Source organism: Hemicordylus capensis, chromosome 2, assembly GCF_027244095.1.
Source record: "Hemicordylus capensis ecotype Gifberg chromosome 2, rHemCap1.1.pri, whole genome shotgun sequence".
In the NCBI taxonomy this organism is placed as follows: domain Eukaryota; kingdom Metazoa; phylum Chordata; class Lepidosauria; order Squamata; family Cordylidae; genus Hemicordylus; species Hemicordylus capensis.
Genome location: NC_069658.1, coordinates 403,305,706 through 403,329,770, shown reverse-complemented (window position 1 = coordinate 403,329,770; position 24,065 = coordinate 403,305,706). Strand labels below are relative to the sequence as shown.

The 24,065-nt window shown below is 44.1% G+C and overlaps 1 protein-coding gene across 8 annotated transcripts in view; it reads left to right on the top strand.

Moving 5' to 3' along the window:
- SLC38A10 (solute carrier family 38 member 10) overlaps positions 1-24,065 on the top strand; it is a 111,104-nt gene that overhangs the window by 42,948 nt on the left and 44,091 nt on the right. For all 8 annotated transcript variants that reach the window (XR_008315811.1, XM_053294321.1, XM_053294325.1 and 5 more), the window contains 2 exons: positions 1,632-1,743; positions 3,366-3,472. Coding sequence is in view for 7 of the 8 variants with exons in the window: in XM_053294321.1 (XP_053150296.1) it covers positions 1,632-1,743; positions 3,366-3,472 (219 nt within the window). In the remaining variant the exon portion in view is untranslated. The remainder of the gene's footprint in view (positions 1-1,631; positions 1,744-3,365; positions 3,473-24,065) is intronic.

Genomic DNA, 24,065 nt, shown 5'->3' with positions numbered 1-24,065 from the left:
TGCAAACAAAAAGAGCAAACGGGGATTAGGGAGTTTTGTGTAGAAGCTTATTCAGGAAGTGCAGTTTACGAACACTCGCTTGTTCTAAATGTGATCAACAGAGATCAGTCCCTGGGTCTCTAGAAACACACACAGAGAGAAATTCTGTTTTGTCTATTCTATCCCCCCACCCCTACTGTGATTGTGGGAATGCCATAGATATAGTGTGTTTTAATTTCAGCAAAGCATTTGATAAAGTCTTCCATAATAACCTTGCTGACAAGTTGGGTAAATTGTTGGCTAGCTACTACTGTCAGGTGATTTTGCAGCTGGTTGAACAACTATACCTAACTAGTATTCATTAATGATGTTGTGCCAGTCTGGAGGGGTGGTATCAAGTGGAGTGCCACAGGGCTTCGTCCTGGCCCTGTGCTGTTCAACATTTTTATTAATGACTTGAATGACAGAGTAGAGGGTTGTATCAAATCTGCAGATGATAGGAAGCTTGTGGAGATAGAAAGCACCTTAGAAGACACAATCATGGTTGCACATTATCTTGATAGGCTTGAATGTTGGGCCAAAATCAAGAAGATAAGATTCAGCAGAGATCAATGTTAAGTCCTTCATTTACATGAGAAAAATCAAAGGCAGCCATACATGTGAAAAGGATCTAGGTGTCTTAGTGGACCAACAGTTGAAAATGAGCCAGCAGTGTGATGTAGCTGCTAAAAAACACAACAGATTCCATCTTGGGCTGCATGAACAGAGGCATACTGTCCAGATCTGAGAAGTAATAGCTTCACTCTATTCAGTGCTGGCCAGATCTCTATTGGAATACTGTGTGCGGTTCTGGGCACTGCATTTTTAGATGGATTTTGGTAAACTGGAGCCATTCAGAGGAGGGCGACAAAGATGGTGAGAGGTCTGGAAACCACACCCTTTGGGGAAAGTTTAAAAAGCTGGGTATGTTTAGCCTGGAGAAGTAAAGTCTAAGGGAAGACATGATGGCCAACTTTAAATATCTGTAGATAGAAGATGGGGCACACTTGTTCTCTGCTGTTCAGATGACAGCACTAGAACCAGTGGACTGAAATGATAAGGAAGCAGACTTGGGATAGACATTGGAAGGAATTCCCTAAGTGTAAGATATTTTAAGCAGCGGAACAGTCTGCCTCATGCAGTGGTGTGCTCTGCTTTAAGGGGAGCTTCTTTAAGGGCTCTCCTTTAACAAAAGATGGACAGCCCTCTGGCGGGATGCTTTGGGGTTGGGCTAGCCCAGGGATTCTCAAGGTTGGGTCCCTAGATGTTCTTGGACTTGACTTCAACTCCCATAATCCCCAGCCAAAGGCTGCTGGGGCTGGGGATTATGGAAGTTGAAGTCCAAGAACATCTGGGGACCCAACCTTGAGAATCCCTGGGCTAGAGGACCTCAAAGATCCCTTCCAACTCTAAGATCCATTTATTCTGTGATTTGTTGGCTACCAGGCATGTTGGAAAAGACTTTGCTGCAAAGGGTTTCAGAAGTGTGATCAGCAGAGACAAGTGCCCTGTTTCTCCAGAAATGGGGAGAGAAGGAATTTGCCTCTTCAGGTTCATTTTTTTAAAAAATGGAGAATGGTTTGGTTTATTAGTCCTTTCTTTTTTAAAAATAGCAAAAAGATGGGACATTTGCTGCAGGTGGTTATATGCCACCTCTCCGGTTTAAAGCCTTGACGCTGGCAGTTGTGTTTGGAACCATGCTTGGAGGCATCATGATCCCAAATGGTAAGTAGAATTTGGTCTGCCTTTGTGCTGCAAATCTATGTGCACTTACTTGGGATAAGAGCCATTGAGCACAGTGGGACTCACTTCAGAGTAAACATGCAGAGGATGTTATTGTCAGTTGTGTTTCTACATGCCCCACTCCTATTGTTAGCCTTACAGTGGGTTTACATGTATATAGACTAAAACATGCCCAGAAAGACCTCTAGGCACATGTTAAGTTTGAAATATGTTCAAAATAATTATAGTAATCCTTCTGTTGTGAAGCATGCAGAGCAGGGCTGCACAGCTTTGGCCTTCAGCTGTTGTTGGACTACAACTCCCATCATCCCCAGCCAAAATGTCCAAGATGGGTGTTGTAGTTCAACTCTGCAGGAAGGTTGAAATGGTGCAGCCCTGATGCAGAGGAATAATCATGTTACTTCAATTCTAGCCATTGAAACCCAGCCCTCCTAGAAAGGTCTCACAGTGCTGTCACAGAAAATGCCTTCATCTCCAGCCTTTGGGCAGGTTTTGCATAACTCAAACCATGTATGCATTGCAGCTCTTCCCCTTTGCTCCAAATGTCATCTACTAAAGGCAGTCATGTAGAACACACATTAAGAGGGTGGGTGGGGATAAGAAGCATGTTGCTAGTTATCACCTCTTGAACTGACGATTGTTTTGTAAGAGCATGTGTTGGAATAAGCTTAAATACAGTATGTTTCTATGTGCTGTTTTTTTAAAGCTTTGCATTTAGAGATTTGTAAGTATGCATGCAGTGCATACCCTTGGAATTATTGTACTTGTGACATCTGTTCGTTTTATGCACAGCATTATTTCTTGTGGCCAAACCCTGCATTTTTGTTTCCACATACATGTGTTGCATTCTTGCTCCCAAGAATTTTTATGAACCTGGACTCTTTTATGAATCTTTCTCTGAAATAAGTGTTTTGTTTGCCTGTAGCACTAACACTTCACCTTTTAGTTTTACCAACAATTCACAAGGTAGCTCCCAACATTAAGACTACTATAAACATAGCTACTAGGCAGTAAGTCCCACTGAACTCAATAGGACTTACTTCTGAGTAAACATGCCTAGGATTGTACTGTAAAACCAAACATTATACAATAATGAAAGTAAATAAATGTGTTAAAATATTTCTATGTAGCACCAGGTTTTATACAACATACTCAGAGTCACTTGTCACAAATTAGTCACCCTTTAAGCACCTTTTGACACCCAGCCCTACATATCATCATGAGTGTGGTACTTTTTCTTCACCGTTTTAATGCATACAAAATGATGAAGCAGATATTCTAATCGTCTCTAGAGCGTATGAGCATGAAGCTAGGGCTGTTGGTTTGTCATATTAAGTAATGCAGAATATAACATGGTGTCATGATCATTAAAGTAGATCACAACCCCTACTTTCACCTGCAAGCATGCAGTGAGAGAATGGGGGATGTGTACTTTTCACTACTTTTGAGTGGGGTTTAGGGGTGTCTGATTCATGTGAATTGACCTTGAGCTTGTGCTCCTAGACTCCTTCTGTACCACTCTTAATTGCTCCCATAATTCACATCCAATCCCTGCCTGTCTCAACCAGGTCTGTTGCTCACATTTGTTGTTTTTTCTTTGCCAGTGGAGACCATCTTGGGCCTTACAGGTGCAACAATGGGAAGTCTCATCTGTTTTATCTGTCCAGCTCTTATTTACAAGAAAATCCACAAGAATGCCCTTTGCTCGCAGGTCAGTGTTGATGCTAATTAACTCCTACCCTCATCTCCAGCTTGCATTAGAGTCTGGGAACTTTATTAATGTCTCTGCAACCAAGGAACCCAAACAGCCCTCCTTTCATATGGATGGGAGGCACTGTAGTCTGCTGCTCTGACTAAAATACATAGTTAGTGGCATGCACACACACTTTAGCCAGGGAAATCTTGGAACACCCCTGCTTTTATCTCTAGCAACCATGGACATGCATTAATAGCTGCCTGCAGACTCCAGTCCTGTGTGTTCCATATTTTAGCTTTCCCCGTATGGGAAATGCGGGCAGCAATTAAAAACCTTAACAGACCACCTGTTTCAACTTGTCAGGCTTGGCTAAAACAAATAGCCTTCCTTAGCAGTGTTGGCCCTGTGGCTAACCTTTTGACCTCTGGGTTCCATCCACAATGTAACAGTTGTAAAAAGGAACAAACACAAGTGTTGCTACAAAAGTAGATTTCTTTTTGTGAAAAGTAACCCTCATCCCTGAAAAGCCCTGGTTTATTGAAAGGCTATTACTTCACTCCAGGTTCAATGTTCTGCTACAGGACTGGTTTCCATCTTTGTGCCGCCTCCCCCCCCCATTAAAAAAAAAAAGATGGAGTTGTTATTAATATCGATTTGGAGTTCACTCTAACCATAATTTAGCCAAGTAACATTCTCAAGCAACCGTGTCATCATTGGTCTGAGAGGGAAGAGTTGGAGGTGCTGAGCAGTGGAGAGCTATTTTGAGCTTATTAGCATTGTGAAGGACACAACGCAGGATGGGACATTTCAGGAGATCACCTGAGTCACGTAGTGTCACTGAATTCTTTTACTCACATTTATGATATGTGAACTCGGAAGGGTTTGGGGAATTATCTTGCTGTGCAAAACCAGGATTCACAAGCTCTGAATGCATCTTGTACCTCTGAAACAATGTTATGTCCAAAATAAAACATTTGATTCCAGCTATTGGGTGGGGGGGATTTGCAAGTTCTCAGCGGCTTATGCATCTCCAAGACAAGGAAATTGCAACTCTTGCTTTTGAGACATGACATTGTGGAGGGAACTCGCACAGCAGTATGTCTGAAACAAAACACACACACACACACACACACACACACACACACACACACACACACTTTTTAACTGTCTCTTTCAAGGACCCACCCTCACCCCCCGCAATTGATTAACTCATGTTCCGATTATAGCATGCCAAGAACAGGAGTAAATATATGGACATACTGGAGGTAGCCTCCAGACAACAAAGTAGTTCAGTAAAATAACAGTTAGTTGAAATATTGGTCCAATTCCAGTGCTGTGTTGACTGTGGAGAGGGCATGAGGGTCTGGGCTTTTGATGAAAATAGCAAATTTGTCACAAAGTGCTTATTTAGATGGACTGAGTGAAATACTTTCCCTTGGCAAAGGAAGTAGCACCCTCTTTATGATCTGCCCAGAAGAAAGTGTCAACCGCTTTGGGCCTAAAGCTAGGGCATACAAACCACCTGACTGACCATGGCAGGTCAGTGACAAGGACAAGAAGGCACATAGGTATGTCTTAAAGAAATTGCCATTGGATATGGATCCCTTGGCCATGGGGTTGCCAGACTGACCCAGCTTCTTTGGCTGGGTATTTGTGCACAGTTTTAGGAAGTGCATTAGTCCTACTTGGAGATAAAAAAGAAATTATTTGTCAATGTGTAAGTGTAGTTCAGATGGCAATAGGTGACTGAGAAGAACTATCAGGCTGTATTGAAGAGGGCTTAAAAGTGTGGGAGAAGAGAGGGCAGGAGGAAAATGGTGACAGGTGCCTAATCCCTCCACCCATTTTTAGAATGTTCTCAGTGCTCACTAGGAGCTGCATAGTACGTATGTGTTTGCAGAATACAAAATTCTCTTGTTCCAGGCCCGCAGAACTCTACACCCTTCTGCAGCTTAAATGATGAATGCTGCTGGCCTACCTTTTTATCAGTGCTGGCTCAAAGAAACTTGACTGAGGCAAGAAGCAATTTGCCACCTCACCGGCCTCATCCTTTTGGCTGGAGCCTGGTGATGCTTCCCTCTCAGCTTCTCCTCCTGGGCCTTGATTTGAGGCAGATGGGTGTGTGTGGGTGGGGAGTGAATGCTGACAAACCAACCCCCAGTTTTTCAGCTGCCATTGAGACCATGAGACACTTTTTTCAACTTCAACTGTCTAAAAAATAAAACTCAACATCTGAGTTCCTTCATGTCTGTCCACGAACTGAACTGCTGCATGCAGTCAACATGCATCCCCACCCAGCTCTGCCTGCCTGGGGTCTCTTGTCTCACCAGTGTCTGTCTCTAGGTGCTGCGATCAGCTGGCTTGCTCACCTGCCAGCCACTTTTCTGGCTGCTGCTGTCCGTCTCTCCAGCACCACATTTGTCTGCTTCAGAAAGGAGATAAAGCAGACAAGTGTACTACTGGGGAAACAGAGAGTGGCAGCCAGAGAGCGACGGACATGGGCAGGTGAGCCAGCCAGCCAGTTGATGGCGGCTGTGACAGCAAGAGACTCTGAGTGGGCAAAGCCAGATGGACACTTGCTGCCTGCAAAAACAGCAGTGGTGGACAGGCAGGCAGAGTGCAGGACAGAGTCGAGAGGAATGAGGGTGGCATCAGTGGACTGGCAGGGCTGGCAAAGTGGGCAGAACACTGTTGAGTAGGAGGGGCAGTGTCCTTGGGCAGGGCTTGTACCCGGGGAGCAGGGCTTGTGATACAAACAGAGCATGCCTGGGATGGGGTGCTGAGGTGAAAGAGTCTAAAAGAGGCAGCAGTGGAGAGGAGCAGATGCGGTGGCAGACTGCTGGGGTGATGCCCACAACCAGGGGTGAGGTGTCCACATTTGCCACCCCATGGTGCACTTGCCACCTGAGGCCATTGCCTCAGTTCACCTCATGGAAGAGGCATCCCTGCTTTTCAATGCTCATCAAACGCAGGCTGAACTTTGTCTTGCCATACTCTTGTTTCCATGCATTTTTCTCTCTCCCCATTGTTGATTGTAACATGGACTCCAGTGCCCCCTTTCCTTTGTACATAACCTTTTGGCAAGATATACATGGCTCTTGCAGGCAGGTAGGCATGAGGGCATTTGGTCTTCCTACATCACATATGCCCTCTAAGCCTGGCCGAAGAGGTTTTGGGCATAGCAGACTGACATCCTGAGGCAGTGACAATGAAAGAGCTGCAAGCCCTGTCCCTATTTTAGGCTCAGAGCTTTATATTACCTCATTATTCTCCTCTATCACCCTTTGCAAGCAGTTGCAATATGTATGGCATTCAAGCAGATTGGAGACACCTGAGTGACAACTTGATTTTGGTTGGGCAATTGTGTCCCCCACATCCCTCTTGACAATAATTCATCGCAGCCACTGCATCCTTCATGTTTGCATACACAGCTTGCCTTCAAGTTAGTTTTGCCTAGCCAGCTGATGTTTAAATCCATCCTAAAGAGCTTCTTAATATGCTTAAATGAATCGCTCCTCAGTCAAGAGGTTTTCTCTTTAACTCACTCCTGCTGTTACAAAGATTAGACTAGTTTTCAGTCTTGGGGCTATATTGGAAACTGGATACCCTGCTGAACCGCGTGCCAGTGGCTGGTATAGGTGGCACAGTTCAAGGTGGAACTTAGAAGAGGTGAGTAAAAAATGTGTGTCTCCCCCCCCCATCAAACCAAATCTCAAGGGGGAGGGGGAAACACATCCCCAGATGTTTTTGTTGGCTGGCAAAAGGGTGTCTAATTCTGCCAACTGGAGTTGTTAATTATTACAGACAGCTGGTCAGTCAACAGCTGGCAGTGAGCCAGAGCCTAAGAACGGCAGCTTGAATTAAGTGATGGGGGTAGCTCAGTTAAAAAGCTTGGAATGTTGCAAAGATGATGGAATAACTGAGCGGGCGGGGGGCGGGGAGTCGTAAGATTCTCAGCCAGACTTGTGAAGGCACAAATGAACTGGGAAATGGTCTCCCCTTGCTATGGTTCCAGTTGTAGTCCTGTATCCAAATTTGGCATGGTACAGCAGCAAGGGACAGAGTGAGAAGGGGGAAGGTCATGTCAAGGTCTGTAAACAAAAGGGCTTGATGTCGGATGGGCATTAGCCTTGAAAGGCCTCTCCAAGCCAGGAAGAATTCACTGAGTTTTCCACATTTTGACAGACAAAAGGAAATTGGGCACAGAGACTACATTAGTGACCCTTCTAGGCAATAGCCTGAACACCTAGCCATCTCATCTTTGCATAAAAGCTTAGAATATGTGGAATGTGTGTTAAAGTCCAAAAGGTATTAATGTGAAGATTAATCAGTGAGGACACTGGACTTGCACAACCCTTTGATCTCTTCTTCCATACATGTATTTGTAACTTCCATTCACCATCAAATCTCATCTTAAAATTCCAGGTTTTCTAGCCTAGGCTCCACTGTAATGATTCTGTAGCTGGATCCATTTGGAACATATATGGAGTTGCATCATTCCCCACCCCCCACTCCCAGCCTGGAAATCTAGATTCATACACTCCTTCCAGACTCTGTTTTGAATTGCTGATGGCACTGCTTTTCTTTTACACACCGTGATGTCTGAAGCCCAAGGTGTGTGTTACACTTTAGCTGTATGAAATATTAGCACCATGGCACCATCTCCAACTCTTGCTAAGTGCCCTCTGGGTTCCAGATCCATATTTGCAAGGTGAACATTGATCAGGGATACTGGCAGCATAAATAGAAACTGAGGGTAGTTTTGAGGAAAAGGCAGCTGGCAAGGAACACTTAAACACCCTCTTTCCTCCTGTGCAAAACACCTCTTTCCTCTACTGCAAAACACCTGCTCCCAAGGACACTCTGCAATGGAGAAGGGGCTATTGGGCTAATGTTACATGTGGCTTTATGTAACGCAGTGGGCCCTTAGACAATATGTAATGTAATAACCAGCAGCTGCGGATAAGCCCTGCTGGATCATGCTGAGAGTCCATCTAGTCTAGCATCTTGTTGCCACCAGTGATCGATCAAATGTATCCAGAAAACCCACAAGCATGGGAGAAAGACAACAGCCCTCCTTCATTGTATGCTCCTAGCATCTGGTATTCAGAGGTATATTACCTCTGAAAATGGCAGTTCTAACACACACATTAATATAAAGTTCAGATTATTTGCCCCAACATGCATCACTTTCCACTTCTTTACATTGACTCTCATTGCCATTTTGTTGGTCATTCATTCTTTTTGGAGAGATCCTAGGAAGATAAGAAGTTGCCTTATACCAAGTCAGAGCATTGGTCCGTCGAACTCAGTATTGTCCATGCTGACTGCCATTGACTTCTCCAAGGTTCCAGGCAGGACTCTTTCCCAGCCCTGCCTGGAGATTTTGCCAGGGATTTAACCTGGGACCTTCTGCATGCCAAGCAGGTGCTCTGCCATGGAGCTAGGGCCCCATACTTTATTGTATTGATCTATTCAAAGTATTTATACCCCGCCCCTCCAGTACACTACTGCTCAGGGCGGCTCACAACATAATAAAAAGATGCAATGTAAAATAAGACTAAAACCTGAGGTTAACAGCAAGGAAGAACTAAAAGAAACTTTTTCAGATATAAGAATGTGGATTTCAAACAGTGGAACTTCGAACACTGAGGCTGACGTGTTTACATCAAAATATTTGTTCTTGTAGTTTTTACTTACGTTTTAATCTTACACAATAAAGAAGGTCTGGAGAGAAGTATTTTCAAAGACAAATAAAGTTAACCAAGTTTAAGTTAAACAAGTTAGAAGACCAAGCTAAAACCACATTTAAAATTGATTTTTTAAAAAAGTCCTTCTCAAGATGTTCACCAAAATGTTGTTGTACTCGCTGTTCTATGATGGTCTTATTAGATTCATAGCTGAACTTGGACATAAGAAGAGCCCTGCTGAATCAGACAAAAAATCCATCTAAGTCAGCATCCTGCTCCACTCAGTGACCATCTGGATGCCTCCAGGAGGCAGGACCTGAAAACAATACTCTCCCCTGCTGCTGCTCCCCAGCAACTGGTATTCAGAAGTATACTGCCTCTGGATTTGGAGGTTCCATATAGCCATTGATAGACCTGTTCTCCATGAAGTTGTCTAATCTGCTTTTAAAGCAATTGAGCTAGTGACCATCACCAGAACTTGTGGCAGTGAATTCTATAGATGAACTGTGCATTGCAGGAAAAAGTACTTTATTGTCTGTCCCGAATTTCCTGTGGTCAACTTCACTCCCAAGTTTTATGAGAGAGGGATGAAAATTTTTTTTCATTCACCCTGGCTTGGCTGAAGAGATGGTAATTACCTTTAAAGCCCTAAACGGCTTAAGGCCGGGTTACCTGGAAGAGTGCCTTCTTCTGCATGATCCTCACCACACATTAAGGCCATTGAGAGAGGTCCATCTCTGTATGCTGCCAGCCCATTTGGTTGTGACTCAGGAGCAGGTCTTCTCTGTAATTGCTCATGGGCTGTGGAATGCACTCCCTATAGATGTTCGTGGTTTAACATCTTTACCAGCCTTCATAGGAGCCCTTAAGACTATTGGGAATTGCAGATGAGCTCACACTGAAATGGACACGTGCACCCCGGCCCAGAATGCTTTTGAAATATTATGAGTACAGGGCCTATCTGCCTCCTATGGGAGCTTTCAAAGAGGCTTTAGGATTTGGAACCAGAAGCACGCCTCCTCCGCTAATCATAATTTCATAATCACTATTCATAATTTTAAAACCTTGATTGTGTTCTCCCTTAGCCATCTTTTTTTCTAAACAAAGCCACAAATGTTTTAGCCATTCTTTGTAGGGAAAGTTCTCCAACCGTTTAATTATGTGGGTTGTCTTTTTGCTGCACCTTTCCCAGTTCTACAATATCTTTCTTGAAATAGGGTGGAATGGAACTGGAGAGTAGCTTAGAAAAAGCTGAACCTTTGCCTTCTAGGCCTAGCTACATTTTCCTAGGGTCCTCTGCATCTGGTGGTGGATTAAAATGTGTACCTTGAAGGTGGCAGATGCTGCTGTTTTCCCTTTGCATAATAGTTCCCAGTACTGATGATGCATATCTAAAGAGCCATAAGCACACTTCCATGTAGGAATCCAGTGAAAGAGGAGCCAGATTTACCTTTGCTAGGTGAATGTTATTGAGAAGTATAACAAAGCAGTGGTGTTGTTCTCCCTGTCTTTTTAAAAACCTTTCTAACTTTTTTTTCTAAACAGCTGCTCTAGTATTTCCAAGGACAAAATCTATGCTCAGAGGGGTTTGCATGCACTTGCTCTATATGGGCAAATGAGTTTTCTTTGTGGATTTTGATCTGGAATTAATGAGGGCTAGTAGTAAACGGCCCAGCAATGCTGGAAAAATGTTCCCCTAGGATGAATGTCATGGAGGAGGCGTGCTTCTGGTTCCAAATCCTAAATCCTCTTTGAAGGCTCCCATAGGAGGCAGATAGGCCCTGTACTCATAATATTTCAAAATCATTCTGGGCTAGGGTGCACGTGTCCATTTCAGTGTGAGCTCATCTGTGATTCCCAAAATCTTTACTAGGATGAACCACCAGTGGAATTGTACCGTAGCTTGGAACCTGCTCTATTGGTCTCTCACCTCTAACCTTGAAAACCATTCCTTCTCCTTCCCTTTGTACTTGGTGCTTTGTACCTAGCACTCACTGCTCCTGAGAGATCTGCGAGGCTCCTCTAACTTCTTGCTCTTCTCTGTAGTCAGCCCTGATGCGCTCGCTCTCTCTGTCTGTCTGTTTGTCTCTCTCTCTCTCTCTCTCTCTCTCTGAATGGCTGTGTTAGACAATGGCCTCACATTGCATCACACTGACCTCATTATGCCCAGGTATCTCCTTCAGTTCATTGCCATTCTGTTATGGCTTCCCTGCTGTAACCCATGGGTAATGCTGAAGCAGACAGAGTTCCTTTATTTTTATTAAGTGCTCTCACTACCATATTGTTAATTACTTTGCTGGCATTACGGGAAGCTCAAGAAAAAGAGAACATTTCTGCCCTCCCCCATTCCATTGAGGTCACTTCTGCTCATTGCCTACAGATGCCTTGTCATCTCCATTATATTTAATGATTCGTCACCTGCAAATGAGAAGCGGCTTTTTAGATATTAACCCTTTGCTTGGAAAATGTGTGCTTTCCCCTGGGGAATTAATAAATCAAGTTCTTTCTGTGGGGATCGTGAAGTTCCAGTATAGCTTAAAAAGAATTGTGACCATAATGGCCAACTTTTTCAGGAAATCCGTACTGTACTGTGCTAAGGGGTTTAGTGGTAGTAAAGAATCATCTGGCAGTGATTGGCCCTGTACTCAGCTTACCTGGCTGTCATCTAAGGTTTGGGTAGTTAGAAGGACCTCTGCTATTGGCTGAGCTGTTCTAATCCTATCCTAAGAATCTTGTTGCCATTGGCTGAACTGCTTTTAAAATGATAGCGGGGCATGGCAAGAAGAAGATCCCAATATGACAAGGAGCTGCAGCAGCAGCAGCAGCAGGGCTTCATGAAAGGAAGACCCAGAGAGTTGGAAGGAAACTGGAAAAGATAAAGGGAGAGGTACTGCTCTCAAGGAGTTGCATGGTTGAGGAACGCTGAAGTTCACATCAAATAACGAACAAGATATTTTGCTAAAGGCCTGTAAGTGTATTCAGTGCACAAAAGTAATTTTCAGTTGGACTGCTTACCAAGGCTAGGAAAACAGTGAGGACTTTACAATTTTTTTAAAAAAGTGAAAAGTTGGATGTTTGATCATTGCAAAGATTATTGAGTTTTCAGATGTCAGAAACTGAAGCCAGGCATCTGGGCTTGATTGGGTGTGTGCTGGCTTTGCACTTAATGAGATTGATACACCAGAGAAGCCAAATAAAGTTAATTTTCCGCAGAGGATAGGACAGCCACATGTAGGACAAAATTGTGCATTCTGCCAGAGCTTTGCTTTCTGCTTTACTGCAGCAGTTCCCACTGCTGAAGAGAGAAGCTGCTTTTTAAAAAATGGCCAACATCTCCCCCACCCCTGGACACACTCACACTGTGGGTCTGCAGCCAAAAGATGCATGCCTGCAGAGGCTCTGTTCCTGCTTCTGACATACAAGTGCTAATACACATGGGGCAGGGGAGGATTTTTGCTGATCTTCTCCCCAGAAGCGCTCTGTACAGTGTGCAATTATGTCCTTGAGGGCTGTGTGATCCACAGAGACATAATTGCAGGTTGCACAGTACTTCTGGGAGATGGATGAAATCTCCCCCTGGGGTGTGAGCACCCATGCTTTAGAAGCAGGAGCTGGAGCCATTGCAGGTGTGCATCTTTGGCTATATGCGCACAAGGTGCATTAGGATGTTGGCCCAGAATATGTCTCATCAGCAGTTGGAATTGTTTCAGCTAAAAAAAGCAACGCTTGTGGTGTGTGTGTGTGTATACATACTTGCATCCCACATGTGCATGACCTTTATTTGAGTGCCAGCCAGTGGTGCATGCACCCTGCTTAATCCTGCTTTGCATGTCTAGGTGGGAAAAACTGCAGTTTAGATTCCTATCCATGGGGCGGGGGGGGGGGGGAATAACTTCATTTGGCTTCTGCATTGTATCAATTTTATTAAGCGTGAAGCTAGCACACGCAAACCAACAAACTGCAAATGCCTGGCTTCAATTCCTGATGTAATTACAAACTGAAAACTCAGCAATCAATGATCCAAATTTGTTCATACTTTCCAAAATATTTTATTTGTATTGTTATCTACTCCCATCCTTGAAACAATCCTGAGAGATGGAGAGTGGCACAAGGTAACCTAGTAAGTTTCATGGCTGATTTGGGGTTTTGAACCTGGTTCTCCCTGGTCTAAGTCCAATACTTGATCCCAGGGGCGTAGCAAGGCTGTAGTGGGCCCAGAGACAAGATTTTAAAATGCCCCCCCTCTCATGAAGTAAAGAAATCTTAAATGTGGCTGAATTGTGGTAATAAAAAGCATCGTAAAATGTGTGTATATCTATCTATCTGTAACCTATGTGCCACAATAGAACATGATCCTAAATTTTTTTTTAAAGGTTTTGTAAATTGTGGACAATGCAAGTCATTTAATGGTACTAGAGAAAGACATGCTGTTCTGGTAGCTCCAGGTTTTAACACTCACATCAGTTTTGGAGGATGAATACAATGGAAGGAATCCTGGGCGGGTGCGCAGCTGGGGGAGTCAGTCATGTGACTTGCCTCTGGGGGGGCCCCCCAAGGCAGTGGGCCCCCAGACAACTGTCTCCTCTTGCCCTATTATAGTTATGCCCCTGCTTGGTCCACTACACCACACTGACTCCTCAGGCTGCTGTCAATTTTCATTCACTGTTTAAGCTGCAAAGCCATTTTATGTACATCTCTTGAATTGGGCAGTGAGCTTGAGATAATTTTCCAGTGTACACAAACTTCAGAAAATGTCAGTCCAAACATAGTGAATTAAGACACTATCTATCTATATAATTCACGAAGATGTACCCGTGGCTAATCCCATGTGTGGTAGCTCTTGCGAGGGCTTGTGAGGGGAGGGGGAGAGGGAGGGGAATGGCCAGTGAGAGCAAGCGGCGCCCAGGCGAGAACAAACTGGGGAGGAGGCAGGAGAATGAACTGGGGCTGAAGGGAGTTGGGGTATGGCTGAAGGGAGGTGGGAGAGACAGGGAGAACTAGGGCCACAGATGTTCCGTGCCAGGTTAGCTAACAACATTGATTTTTTACAACTGCTATTTATATACCACTTTTGCACAAAAAAGTTCACAAAATGGTTTACATAGAAAAATAGTTTTAGGTCATGGTAAATGAATTTGATTTAAAAGTTGAATTGGTTTATAGCCTGGCCTATTTTGCAGCAGGAAATGGTTGTGCATCGAAACTTTATAGCAGCACTGGGACTTGGTTGCAAGGAAAAGAAAGAAGTCTAGAAGTAAAGATTCATATTGAGGATTGGCCTGTAACCTGGCTCAGAGAATGCCCGCCCTCCATGCTTCCAGATCAGTGGATGAATGTCTCTCTTCTTTCTAATTCTCTTTTGTCTCTAATATATTATACTTTATACTTACGAGCTATAAGCAGAGATATGCACTGTTTTTTCTGGATTTTCATGGGAGCGCAAGCATACCCTGTCCATGCAAGGTCTTTTGTGTGACCATCTAAAAGGTGGTTTGGAACCAGTGACCATATAAAGTTATTTTGTGTGAATCCAGTTTCAGAAGTGCAAACTTGGGCTCTGAGACTTTCATAAAAGGGAGAACTGAAGTTTGGAAACAGACCCTTGCAGTAAGGAAGTGTATCTATTTTGTCTCACAAAAGCAGGCTAATTCTGGCATGGACCATACTTCTATGAGAGTCCCTCCCCACTGCCCGCCTTTGACATGTCAGCCATAAAAGATTCCAACTCTCGGCAATAGGTCATTGTGTCCCATGTTGATGACTGGTTTACCATTCCCACCAAGAATGATAAGCATGCTGTGTCTACTTAGTAAAAGAAGCAAACAAAATGGATAGTTTGAAAGTGCTGCTTCTTCAGACTTATTTTGCTGCTTTTAGAAACCCATTTATGAAAATTCTCTTCTCTTTATGTTGTTTCTTTGGTGACAGATGACACTAATTGTATTTTCCTTCATGCCCCAGTGCAGAGACCTCTGATCCTTTGGCTAGCAAGAAGTGGACAAGGTCAGTGCTGAGAACAGAAATTGCAAATCTGGCAGGATAGTGGTTCTTTCTATATACCCCACACAGTCAAATTCTTGGTGGAAATGGCGGACCATTTACTTCCATGACCTACCCAACTATTTTGATTTTTTTTGTCAGTATTGTTGAGATTGTTATGAAGAGCTGCCATCCTACATTTATTTATTTATTTACATTATTCACATTATTTATTTATTTATTTATTCACTCATCTTATTTATTTATTTATTTATTCAATCATCTTATTTATTTATTTATTTATTTATTCGATTTTTATACCGCCCTTCCAAAATGGCTCAGGGCGGTTTACAATTAAAACAAAACCATTAAAATCAGTTAACAATTAAAACAAAAATTATAAAACAGTATAAAACAACAATTAACAATTAAAACATCATAAAACAGCAATTAAACAATCACATTTAAAAAAAACCCTGAAAACCAGGTTACAACATTAAAACCAATTACAACTATTTAAAAACCCTGGAAGGTCAGGCCAAACAGATAGGTTTTAAAGGCTCTCCTGAAGGCCAGTAAAGAATTCAAATTACGGATTTCTGCCAGGAGTGCATTCCACAGCGCAGGAGCAGCTACAGAGAAGGCCCACTTCTGAGTCGCCAGCAGATGAACCAGTGGTAACTGGAGACAGACCTCCTCAGATGACCTTAATGTGCGGTGGGGATCATGCAGAAGAAGGCACTCTCTAAGATAACTCGGACCTAAGCTGTTCAGGGCTTTAAAGGTAATAACCAGCACTTTGTATTTTGCCCGGAAACATATCGGCAGCCAGTGTAACTTTCAAAACAGGCATAATATGGTCTCTCCGGGTTACCCCAGAGACCAATCTGGCTGCTGCGTTCTGGACCAACTGAAGTTTTCAGACTATGTACAGAGGCAGCCCCATGTAGAGTGCATTGCAGTAGTCGAGCCAGGAGGTTACCAGCTGATGCACCACTGTTTTTAGGTCATCCTCTTCAAGGAATGGGCACAGCTGTTGAATCAGCTGGAGCTGATAGAAAGCACTCCTGGCCATGGCCTCCACCTGAGATACCAGGGTGAGGCCTGAGTCCAGGAGTACTCCCAAGCTGCACACCTGCTCCTTCCAGGGGAGTGTAACCCCATCCAGCACAGGAAGATCTAACTCATCCCTCAGATTCTGAGCCCCCACAATGAGCACCTCTGTCTTGCTTGGATTCAGCTTCAATCTATTATTCCTCATCCAGCCCATTACTGCCTGTAGGCAGGCATTTAGAGAATGAATGCCATTTCCTGAAGATGAAAAGGAGAAGTAGATTTGGGTGTCCTACAGCATACACCAAAACTCCTGATGACCTCACCCAGCAGTTTCATGTAGATATTGAAAAGCACTGGTGACATAATGGAGCCCTGAGGGACTCCATATAACAGCTCCCGTTTTGAGGAGCAACTGTCACCAAGCTCCACCATCTGCAATCTACCTGAGAGATAGGAGTGGAACCACTTCAAAGCAGTGCCCCTTATCCTCAACTCCCCCCAGTGATCCAGAAGGATACCATGGTTGATGGTATCGAACGCTGCCGAAAGATCCAGAAGAACCAGCAGAGTCACACTTTTACATGTATACACTTCCTTCAAGGAGCCCAGAGCAATGAACATGGTTATGTTCATCCTCACGACAACCCTGTGGGGTAGGTTAGGCTGAGAGAGATAGTGGCTGGCCCAGAGTCACCGAGTGAGTTTCATGGCTGAATGGGGATTTGAACTTGGGTTTCCCTAGTCCTAGTCCAACGCTCTAACCACTACACCACACTGGCTCAGTACACATTCTTCTCCATGAGTTAATGCATGTGAACGCTAAGATCTTTTGATCTCCATCCATATTTGGCTCTCCAAAATGGCTGAGTACCTGCCAACATTTTCAGTTTACACATATCTTTGTGTCCTTCCCCAGTCTTTTATCTCCTCTGATCTTTTCTTCTGTAGCAGTAAGACACTTGATCCCTCCCATCTTGCCTGTCAGTGATGTTTCTTGTGAGCAAACCTTGCCAACCCCTCAAAGCATCTTCCACTTTTTCCTTATACATGGGCCACCTGTTCCCACAAATTTCGAATTGCAGAACACTCAGTTTGATGCCCTCCAGATCTCTTCCCCAGTAAAATATGTGAGAAACTGCTTGTTGAAGCTAATTCTGTGAAATGTCTATAACTGCCATCTGGCTTTGTGTTAGCCTGGCCTCTGTGAGTAACTTTCGTTGCTTGCTCTTTCCCCCTCTACTCCCTTCATACTACAATCTTCCCCTTTTTTCTGTCCATTATTCCTGTGTATTATAGCAATTAATAAAAGACAGTATTTACATGGAAGAGCGTGGGAAGCACTTTACTGTGTGAATATGGACAGTATGGCTTCAGACTGCACTGAGATCTTCTGGGTTGTAAATTGGAGAATATCAAAAGGGGTGTGTGCGTGCGCGCACTGTAGCTTCTCCATGAGCTAGCTAGACTTGTGCTGAAAAGTTAGATGGTGCTGCTACCTTAGTGTTAAAGCTGCACACTATCTGTAGCTAGGGGCATAGCAAGGTTGAAGTGGGCCCTATGACCTCTGATGCTTTCTTCCAGCTCCCTCCACCCCCGGTGTCATTGCTGCAGAAGAACTATGTGGACAAAGCCGTCTTGCCTGCCCTTTCTCCTGCTCCTATGTGAGGAATATCACACCCTCCAGTCAGGAGCTTGCAGTGTGCCGTTGAGTCAGGGAGGCAGGAGTGGAGAGTGGGCTGCTTCCCAGCCAGTGTCCCCCACATGGGCCCAGGGCTGTTTGTGTCCCTCCCTTGACTGTAGCACTAGCAGCAGGCATAATATGTGGTGATCAGGAAAGTATATTCACTTTCCTCAAGATCTTGCTGCCTCTAAATGCAGCGTAAACTTGCTTGGAGTGTGGAAGATCAGTGAAGAGTGTTTCTGTTCTGTCTTGTTCTGTGATGTGCTCTTGAAATCTCTGAAGAAAAGCAAGTTCTTCAGGGGCCACAGTAGCTAAGATATGTGAGTTGTAGGAGGGGTTCCACCTGGGAAACATCTTTGAACTGTCTGCCTCCCAGGTAACAGTGGCATGACTGACTGGATCGATTCTGAGGATCGAAGCCTGCTCCCTTGCACTTCCCCACAGGTGACCTCTCTTTCTAAACACCACAGAAGTCTGTCTTGGCACACAGTTATTTCACTTGATCTAATGGAGTCCATTTGAGCAAGGAGAGGACAAAAGCTCAGGCTTCATTATGCCTAAATGACCCCTTTCCCACATGCCTACTGCCTTCTTTGCCACTTTTTGGCCAGCAGTACTGGCATGTTGTTGTTGTTTTTAAACATGCTTTCTCAATTCTCCCAGCACCTGTAATAGGGGCATCGTTGACATGCAGACCAGGTTCCATGTAGAGCCCTTGCAGTGACAATTACAGTGATTAACTAGGTAAAAATAATACATCAGAGTTTAATTAAATCTCCTTCACTGTCAGCCAACAATCCATCCGCTCATCTCTCTCTCTCCGCCAGTACCTTTTTTCATTTGGAGCTTGGCAGCTCTGCTGCTCAAGCGAAGCAAACACTCCTGATGCCCGTATTGTTTATCAGTTATTATTGTGTATCTCCTCAGCTGATCACCCCTACCCAGTATCCCATAAATTACAGAAACTTGAAGGGATATCTTAACATGGTGTGTGTGTGTTGTTGTTTTACAGTGCAGGCAATGAAGCTGAGCTATAAGGATCAGAAACTCTAGACTTCTACCATGTATTTTAAAAACACCCTTCCAGTTCTGCAACCAAATGTTGCAGTCCATCCAGATTGTTTTTAAATGTTTATATTTACTTCATTATTCTACTTGCAAAATCTTAGGGCAGCGTTTAATAGACTTGGTGAGGAAGTGCAGGTAAGAAGGAGCAGTGGTGAAGTCCTGTTACTGATAGAAACCCACAGCTTTTTCTCTAGTCTTGAGTACACATTGCCCTTTGGTTTTCAAGCTCCCCACATCCACAATGGCTGGAAACTTTCTGTTGAAGATTTTCAGATTCTGTGCCAGCTGGTTAGGCAGGGCGTAGTCATATCAGTACATACCTTTTGTTATCTTGAACTTTTAAACAAATGTTCTCTTTCTACAAAAGTAAGATAAGATTGTCATTCAAGAGAAGACATACAACTACACACACATGCACATGCGTATACACACACACACACACACACACACACGCAAGAGAAGCACAGCCAGTGGGATCCTACACATCCACAATGCTATCCTCCTGTATCTTCCTTATTTACCTTGTTCCCTTTCAGGATTAGAAGGGCTGCACAGGCTCCTCCTCCCTCCCCCACAGTTGCCATCTTGATTTTTCTAGCTAGTTTGGTTACAGCAGGGCTTCACCAAATTACAGTGTATGTGGTCTGAAGGCACTGTAAGAGAGAAGGAGGCCTATTATATGGAGATCCTGTTAAAATCTAATGGAATGTTTCTGCAGATCACTCTGTGTGTGTGTGTGTGTGTGTGTGTGTGTATACATAAAATAAATAATAATAATAATAAGTGTGTGTATTATGTATGTACATACACACAAACGTAGTGACCAGCCTCCCTTCCCTCTAGAGAGTTATCCGGAAGTGAACCCTGTCTTGACTGACAGCCTGGTGAACTCTAGGGCCAATCAGCACATGAGATGGTTGGGACATAGAGAGCTGTTGCCAGGAAGAAGAGAGTTCTTTGTGAGAAGAAGCTAGGCTGGAGGTACACAGGAGGACATGTGGCCATGGAGGTTGGCTGCAGGAGAATAACTTCAGGTCCTTGAAAGACAGGAGGGCAGAGAGCTTGAATTCTCATCGGGAGTTTGGTAAGTTCAAGGCAATGAGCCAGGGCTTATGGCTTCGGGACAGGCGCGGCTTGTGAACTCTCCTCCGGGAGGGGCAGCAGGCGGCTTCTTTAAGGTAAACGGAGCCAGTGCTCTGTGCCGCCCAGCAGCCCCCATGGTGGGGAATCGCCTCCGCCACTCACCTGGCTCCTGCGGAGGTGAGCCCCCGCCAGCGGCCAGGTGAGTGGTGGAGGTGATTCCCCGCTGCGGGGGCTGCTGGGCGGCACGGAGCACGGGCTCAGTTTACCTTAAAGAAGCTGCACCCCCACCCCCAGGAGAGTTCACAAGCCGCGCCTGCTTCGGGAAGTTTAGCATAGGGAACAGTTTGTTTAGTCAGACTGGGCATTAGGGATGTTATATTTGTGTGTGTGTGTGTGTGTGTGTGTGTGTGTGTGTGTGTGTGTGTGTGTGTGCGCGCGCCCTGCATATTCTGGATACTGTTCTGTTACAGTTTACTTGCAACGTAATTGAAATAAGAAACACTAGCCTACGCTCAATACACCTAGGGCGTTGCAAAAGTCTCTATAAACGTTTAAGTGTGCCTAAGACAACCTATTTTTGTATCCTACTAAGTATTCTTAACTGTATCTAAAAGCTGACAAAGTCTCAGATGAAAGCAGTCTGTAGTAATTGAATAAAGCTGGTTTTTTAGTTCTTTTCTTTTTACAAGCCTCTCAGTTGGTTTTTAACTCAGGAAAAGGGGGCAGGGCTGAAGGGGGATTTATCTGGTGCAAACATGTTCTCAGACATTCAGCAGCTATCAGTTTTCTCACCTTGTGTAGGCTTGCACATGGAAGATTTTTGTACTTGTCCAAGAGCAAAATTAAGAGAGGTTTTTTCCTGAGTTATCCCAATCCCAGAGAGTTTCTGTAGACAAAAGGGGTGGTGGCGGCAGCATTTTGAACCTACCAATAATACAGAATAGTTTTGGGAGAAGCCTAGCCAGGCAGCTCAGCAGGGATGATTCAGCATTTTCTTTTTCTCATATGAGCTTGCTCTGAGACAAAGGCTTTAATCTGCTACAACGTATATACGTACTGCTAGTGATGGTGGATATCTACTTAGACAATGGCCTCCAGGTTTGCAGAAACTTTATAGTTGATTAAGTGACTTTTATAAGGAAGATATCCAACAGCCAAACTCCAACATTCCTTGATATGTGTGGTGAGAAACAAATCATTACAAGGGAAAGAGCAGCTGCTCAGTCTTAATTCTCATCTCTAGAATGGAAACTGTGATCCACCCCTCCCCATCCCATGCTCTAAAGAGTAATAATTAGGGTGCAATCCAGAGAAAGTTAAATATGTGGGATTCTTTTGAAATCAGTGCAGCTTAGCTACCATTGACACCCAGTTCAAAACACATGTAATTTCCCCCGAGTTACACTTTTAATAAATCATAGTGCATTTGCATCTGAGAAGGATCTTCCGCTTCTCCCTGGGCATGATGTTGCTTTGGAATTATTGATTTTTCTAACTCTCCTGATATATTCCCCTAACTTGGCAAAGAGGCACCTTTTAATGTGGTGATTCTCTTTATTTAGCAGGGGGAGAGTAACTGGCCCTATTATTTAGCAGGGGGAGAGTAACTAGTACCTCCAGTGACTGTTGCTGGTGTCTATCTTATGTTTCTTTTTAGATTGTGAGCCCTTTGGGGACAGGGATCCATCTTATTTATTTATTATTTCTCTGTGTAAACCGCCCTGAACCATTTTTGGAAGGGCAGTATAGAAATCGAATGAATGAATGAATGAAATTGGATATAATCTATATAGTAATGCACAAAGGGATTTTGGTGGTGATGAGGCTCCCACCTGGTTGCTTAAACTCCTTAATGTGTCTCAGGGGCAGAAATAAGGATTGTTGACCACTGTTGGATAAGCTACTTAAATCACAGAAAAGGGCAAGACAGACAGAAGGGCCTGAAGTGGGAGCAGGTAGACAAAATGGGTATAGGATGGATGTTTTCATGCTTCTCCAATGTGGTCTTTGTTTTTACACATGTGGCTTCATGAATGAGTATAGACCATGTCAGAATCATCCAAGCTTCTGTTCTTCTGTTTTGGCTGGAACTCCACCCCTAATCACTATATTTATTTAATTTTTTTTTTTTTAATATTTCTATACTGCCCAAAACTTGCATCTCTGGGCAGTTTACAATTTAAATCATTTCAAACATTAAATCAATTAACAATTAAAATCATTTAAAGGATTAAACACATTTTAAACCCTGTAGTAAAATTATTTAAAACTATGAATCTAATTAAAAGCCTGGGTGAATAAATGTGTCTTCAGTGCCTATTTAAAAGTTGCCAGAGGGGGAGAGGCTCTTATTTCAACAGGAAGTGCATTCCAAAGTCCAGGGGCTGCAATGGAGAAGGCCTGTTCCCGAGTAGCCTCCAGACGAGTTGGCGGCAGCTTCAGGAGAACCTCTCCAGATGATCTTAGCAGGCGGGTGGGGCTTATGGTAAAGAAGATGTTATCTTAAATACCCAGGGCCTAAGCTGTTTAGGGCTTTATAGGTAATAACCAACACTTTGTATTTTGCCCTGAAACGTATTGGTAGCTAGTGCAATTCCTTCAAGACAGGAGTAATATGATCTCCTCCTAGAAGCCCCAGAGACCAACCTGGCTGCCACGTTCTGAACCAACTGCAGTTTCCAGACTACGTACAACGGCAGCCCCAAATACAGTGCATTGCAGTAATCCAGTGTAGAGGTTGCCAGCATATGTACCACTGTTTTGAGGTCCTTCATCTCAAGAAACGGACGCAGCTGGGGTATCAGTCGAAGCTGATAGAAGGCACCTCTGGCCACTGCCTCAACCTGGAACACCAGGGAGAGGCTTGGATCTAGAAGCACCCCTACACTGCATACCTGTTTCTTGTGGGGAAGTGTGACCCCATGCAGAACAGGCAGATCAAAATTGTCTCTCGAGTTTCGAGCCCGCACAATGAGTACCTCCATCTTATCTAGATTCAGCCTCAGTTTGTTGTCCCTCATCCAGCCTATTTCTGTCTCTCGGCAGGCATTTAGGAAGGTTATGCCTTCTCCTGATGATGTTGACATGGAGAAATAGATGTGGGTGTCATCAGCATTTTGATAACGCCTTGCACCAAATCCCCTGATGATCTCTCCCAGTGGTTTCATGTAGATGTTAAACAACATTGGAAACAATACAGAGTCCTGAGGGACACCATATGAAATTTCAGATTTTGAAGAACAACAGTCTCAAGAGACATCATCTGGAATCTGCCCATGATATAGGAGCGGAACCACTGCAAAGCAGTGCCTCATACCCCCAATCCCCTCAGACGTTCCAGAAGGATACTATGGTCAATAGTATCGAAAGCCACCGAGAGATCCAAAAGGACCGACAGAGTCACACTCCCTCTGTCAATTGCCAATTGGAGATCATCCATCAGGCCGACCAAGGCCATCTCTACCCCATAGCCCACCTGAAAGCCAGTATGAAATGGGTCTAGAGGATCAGTTTCCTCCAAGATTGCCTGGAGTGGGGAGGCCACTACCTTCTCAATCACCTTGCCCAACCATGGAAGGTTGTAGACTGGCCTGTAATTATTTAAGTCTGAGGAATCCAAGGCAGGCTTATTCAGAAGTGGTCTAATGATTGCCTCCTTAAGATAAGGAGGCATCCTGCCCTCCCTCAGAGAAGCATTTATAATCTCTACCAGGCCCTCTACAACAGCCTCTCTGCCAGATAGTATAAGCCATGTTGGGCAAGGTTCAAGAGGGCTGGTGGTAGGCCGCACCATTCCAAGCAACTTGTCCACATCCTCAGGAGTCACAAACTGAAACTGATCCAGGGTTATCACATAAGAGGAGCTGCTGGACACCTCGGCATTAGATTCTGTAACAATTGTGGAGTTGCAGCCCAAATTAGAGAGATTTTGTCCACAAAGAACTCATTAAAAATGTCACAGCAAGTAATTGTTGGTTCTAAGTACTGATTCAAAGAGGAAGGGGCACATATTAGCCCCTTCACGACCCTGAACAACTCTGCCGGATGTGAA